Raw genomic sequence first — 5457 nt, forward strand, 5'->3', positions numbered from 1 at the left:
CACTGGTATATTACTACTTTTATTGCCTAGATGATGCTTGCTTATAATTTGATGCACCATCTGATCTTGTTTATAGCACCCATCATCATCTCAAAGGTTCTGCAATGCATCCGGCTTCTGCTCTGACAGAAACAGATGCATCCATGGAATGTATCATAGTCCAGTAGCCGAGGTTATTGCCTGTAAAACTCTCTGCCTTTTTTTTTTCCCAAGTGTAGTTTTGTGCGATCATTGGTGCGGGCTCCAGCTCTTGCCACTGTGTGAGTGTGTTTCCTTCTCTGCTTGCGCTGCTCCTCCCTGCTCCTGTCCTCCCAGACCCTGCAGCATGTTCAGAGCCCTCCTCCTGACTCTCTGTGCTGCCCTGGCTCTACCGGGGGAGGTGCGTGGAGGACCCATACGAACTGAGGAGAAATGGAAGTCCCTGAACAATCCCAAGAACAGAGACTTGGTGAGTCATGCTGTCTGCCATGCACCTTTATCGTACTATAAACTCTTTCTCACTAGTGTTAAATATTGCTCAGATTCTGTATACCAGGCAGTTTTACCAAGCAACATTACTTTATATTGCATGCCTCAACCATAAAAGTGGCCGGACATGAAATGGTTACCCTTTTTTCATTCTGAAACTAGTTTCTGATAGAATGCGATTGGAACAACAAAACTATCAGCTCCTGAGACAAAAGGATTTTTTTTTTCCAACTGAAATTTAGAAGATAAATCTATATATAAACTGCCCAGCAGCTACTAGATGGGCAAGGTTTATTCAGACAAGTACAGACCCCAGTGCTATTGTGCAGAAGGAGAGAGGAGTCCTCGCTGAAAGCTCTACAGCGGATTCAGGATTGAGGCTTCTCCCCTATAGAAAGAAAACGGACTACTGCACAATTTGCATTAGAAACTTCCAAATGTTTAGGGCCATCTGCACGGAGTCAGCTTGTCAAAAAAATGCATTGAGGTAGAATTGGAGCTGCAGTCTAGAAATATTAATAATAATTACAATACTCATATTAATTAGGCATTCATGAATATGTCCAAGATCACAAACAAGTGAGGAAACTTTTTGCACCTGCCTCTTTTAATTTTAGACAACTGTAATCCGCATGGCTCCAAATTAAATTCTGAGCAACTGGTAAAGTAGAAGTTATGCGGTTTGTATGTTCTTATTGTTTGGAGGTGATTTCTTTTTTAAAGCCTAAGCACGGTTTCCAGCTTTGCAAATGTAGATAAGCGTGTTTTTACATGTACGTGGGGCCTGAGTTTTCAATTTTTATTTTCTCTTTTCTGGGAATTTCTCAGGTTTATTACAATCAACAAAAATGGGAGAAAATCAGTAGGGAAAAAATGAGTCACCTTTTTTCCCCCCACTGATTTTCTCCTAATTATGTTGGTTATAATAAAGTACTGAAAAATTCCCAGGAAAAATAAAATAAAAACTGAAAACGAAGGATCCTACATATACTGAAATAATTTTTAAATGCATTTCTACAAGTAAAACACTCTTAGATGCCGAAATGGTTTTTTTAAAAAATTGCCCACCTGATGTGTGGGTAAACTTTATCCGTGTATGCTTACCCGGACCGTGCAGAGGCATGGGGGGGGGGGGGGGGGGCTAGCGTGTCATTTTCATTTCCACACATACGTTTTGATTTTGAAAAGTTTGGAGTGCATTTTCAAAGAGTTGTGAGCATATATGTGCGTATGTAGCATCTACTTGCATACACGTGTATATTTTTACTTTCCTACTTGCATATAGGTGTGAAAAAAGAGGGAGGTCTATGGGCAATTCTGCCATGGGGGCCAACATTTACTTGCATAAATTACTATTTTTAAAGACATGCATGTAGATTTGCCAACTTATCTGGCATAAATTTACATCCACTAATTACCTTGCGTAAATGATATTAAACATGTCTATTGTGTAGTATTGGCTGGGTGAGAGGTCTGGATGAAGGAAGGGGATCAGTTCAGACTGGGGATGGACCTGGGGAAGGAGAGATTGAACTGGTGGAGTTCTTGGTAAAACTGGTAATTTCAATTACAAACGCATGTTTTAAGATACACCAGCTTACGCAGATAAATCCTGATTTACACAAGTCCTACTTGATTTTTGTGCACAAAATATATGCACATTAATTTTTAAAATAGGTAGGAAAAGTAGGTGCATTCAATGCATTGAAATACTTGCTAACATGAAAATATGTCGACAGAAAAGGACCACATGACCCATCCAATCTGTCCATCCGTCCAATTAATTTAGCATTATAATTCTCATCACTTCCTTAGAGACCCCTTGTATTTATCCCATGCTTTCTTGAATTCAGATACTGTTTCTTTGCCACCAACTCCACCAGGAGGCTGTTCAATGCGTATTCGCACGTAACCATTCATACATGCGTATATTACAGGGTAAAAAGATACATATCTTATAAAACATGCATATCTGATACATGTGGGTTATAAAATACTATCATAAATCTGCACACAACTATATGCGTATGTATATGCCGCCACTTGCAGTTTCAAAATGATCCTTCCTGTATGTATGTTTACATAGGAAATTTATGTGCTCTGAATAGGAGTTGTAACTTACTTGGCTACTTTTGGTGGCATAATCTTCAAAGTGAAAATATGTGCATACATTCCCTTTGAAAATTGATGCAAATTCTACATATATTTGATGTATAAATTTCCCAAGATATTACAAAATTACTCTTCCAAAGATAGAAAATCCTCCCCTATTTATTTTTTATTTATTTTATTTTTTATTTAGGAGTTTTTTTATACCGAAGTATAGCTAGCTGCCTTCACTCCAGTTTACATATACAAATAATTAGCCCCCTATGGATAGGGGGCTAATTACATTACAGTATAGTTTGCATTAGAAACATCCAAACATTTTAGAGCCATCTAGAGTAATTCAACTAATTAAACATTTAAGGTGGTAATTTTCAAAAGGATTTACATGCATAAAAGTAGCATATACCGTAGCAATTTTGAAAAGCCCATTTACACTCATAAAACTTAGTTTTAAGTTTGTAAATCCTTTTGAAAATGACCCCCTTAGGATACAACAGAAGAAGTGTTCCTTCTGCCCCCTTTCCCCCCTAAAAAGAATGGAGATCATAGTACTAAATTGGAGTCGTCCTCTGTCTTTTGTTACAGGTCTTACAATATATCGTATTGGGCATTTTCATAAGCTTCAGTTGTTTCCCCTCTACCCCTGGAGGATCTTCTGGTTTCAATAATCATATGAGAACATAAGGCAAACTCTATCGGTGATTAGGAAAATGCTGAAATTGTAATAAAAGATAAATACCTGCTGTAGTTATAGCATTGCCTGAGAAGGATGCAGTAGTAGCCCTGAAAGCTGACATCTTTAAACGTTAGCCTTGCAACATTTTCAACAATTTTTTTCTCTCTTCTGGGCAGTCTCTGCTGCCCCCTCCCCAGGCAGCATGCCTGGGTGACTCAAGAGTGACCTGAGAGCTCCAGGAGCATCTCCTGAGAGGCATATTCATAAGCGCGCTGGTTGCTGGCCAACCCAGGCAGCCAACTTCCCTCCCTTTCCAAGCCTGAGCACTTAACCACCCTGGCACACTCACACCCAACTGGCATTGATACCTGGAGGATCTGAATCTGTTTAACTCATTGGGAGCCTGATTTGCTATGCTTTATTCCCAAAGATACAGAATGGGGAAAAAGCCTTCGTATATTAGATTCTTAATTTATAGCAGGCTAATATACAACTTTTCTATTTTATGGTGGTGGTTTTGGGTGAGGTTCTCTCACCTGCAACTCGAAGAAGTTGATTGGTTGAAAATGCTCACATAGCAAATAATGCACAGTGGAAGTAGTACATTTTGTGTATTCTGCAGATAGAAAAGGTAAAAAAAAAACATTTTTTTTCAGTTTTTCAGAACTCTGCAGGCTTATTTTTCGGGACGAGGGCTTGAGGTTGGAAGGTTCTCCAATACTTTCTCTCTGGATAATGAGAGGCCCCTGCCCATCTCTTTCTACTCAGACCCCATTGCGTCCGCATTCGCAGATTATGAAGGACAGAAAAACTCAATTCCGAATTACTTCAAAGGCTGATGACAGTAAGTGTCCAGAGTCTCGCTGTCCCCATCCTCTCTATGTGTCAGTCACACTTGTGACTTCAACTATAGCATCCCTGCACTTCTGCTACAAGCACCCCCAGACTGCTCAGCTTGCTTGCAATGACCTGATGTTTTCTCTTCCCTAAAGGGAAATCCATGTTTGACTTGTACACCAGCACCTTCATAAAGCACTTTCCAAGAACATGTCTTCCATCCCTACCTTTCCATTGAGAGCAGGAAGGCATCTAATCCTCTGGCTGTTGTGAGCCTGCACTGAATGTGATCTTTTACTGAAATATTTGCAGTTGGGTAGCTGGATGGTGCAATGCCTGTGTGAGGTGCAAAAAAAAAAAAATCTTTTCAAAGAATTATCTTCACCAGTAGTTTGAATCTCAAATTCTTTCCAAAGCTAAGAACAATGGGTTATAAGTAAAGAGAAATCTTCATTAATGGCAGTGGTTAGAGTGCTGCTGTCCTCTTGCAGGGTTAAACACTACAACAGCTCTTTTGCATGCATTGGAGACAAGTTCACAAACAGTAACCTTTGCGTCAGGTATTATTTAGTATTTTATTTTATTCTGTATATTTTCTTTTATGATTTGTGTTGAGTAGTAATATTGTCAATAGTTATTATTAACTTAATCAATGTTTCTACTATAATGCAATTATAATTTAGGAAGCTTTTATATGTTATGCAGGAATGTTTAATTTTTGTTTTGATTTTGCTATATTGTTGTTTTGGTCTTGATTTCTCAGAATGATGTTAATATGTGATGTGGATATTAAACTGTTACATATTTTTGTTTGTGTTATTATTCTGGTTAGCGTACACTTGTTGTGTTGTATGTTGCATATTTTGTGCCTCACCCGGGTGATCAAATTTTAAATAGATAAACACAAGTACTTCTTGTGACTCTGTTGCCATTTCATGGTCCCATACTATTTAAGGTTGATCTTGCATGTCCTAGGCAAAATAACTCAACAAAAGGACATCCAAGTTGTTCTGATAACAATGACTGTACCATTTGAATTAAAGGAAGGCCAGAACTGCTAGAATTGTTGATTTCATTGGGGTCCCTCTGGGATAAAAGGTGAAACATACATGGACCCCACATAAAGGGAGGTTTATCTGGGATTTTTTTTCTCCTGCTGCATGAGACATCTCAGCAGCCTTTTCAAAAAGGAGAATGCGATTATTTATAGTTCCCCCAAGCTGGCAAATATGTTTTTGCTGGGAATTTTTTGAAGTACAGAGCAGGGCTCACTCAACCTCTTGTTGATTAACTCAGAATGAGTCAATTCTACTGCCCTCTAAACAAGGATTTGATAAACAATTAAGTATTGAAGTATCCTTCTTGAT

At 38.6% G+C, this 5457-nt stretch overlaps 1 protein-coding gene across 2 annotated transcripts; it reads left to right on the plus strand.

Moving 5' to 3' along the window:
* The first annotated feature begins 314 nt into the window (after nucleotides 1-314).
* Nucleotides 315-4757, plus strand: C6H2orf66 (chromosome 6 C2orf66 homolog). Of its 2 annotated transcripts, XM_029604911.1 has the most exons (3): nucleotides 315-448; nucleotides 3910-4097; nucleotides 4246-4757. In XM_029604911.1, exons 1-2 carry the CDS (start codon nucleotides 326-328, stop codon nucleotides 4090-4092), a joined length of 306 nt encoding a protein of 101 aa, XP_029460771.1. In that variant the 5' UTR covers nucleotides 315-325; the 3' UTR covers nucleotides 4093-4097; nucleotides 4246-4757. The 2 variants fall into 2 exon arrangements, with proteins under 2 accessions (XP_029460771.1, XP_029460770.1); XM_029604910.1 differs by having other exon boundaries at nucleotides 3910-4757.
* The last annotated feature ends 700 nt before the right edge of the window (nucleotides 4758-5457 follow it).

The sequence above is a fragment of the Rhinatrema bivittatum genome, chromosome 6, assembly GCF_901001135.1.
Source record: "Rhinatrema bivittatum chromosome 6, aRhiBiv1.1, whole genome shotgun sequence".
NCBI lineage: Eukaryota > Metazoa > Chordata > Amphibia > Gymnophiona > Rhinatrematidae > Rhinatrema > Rhinatrema bivittatum.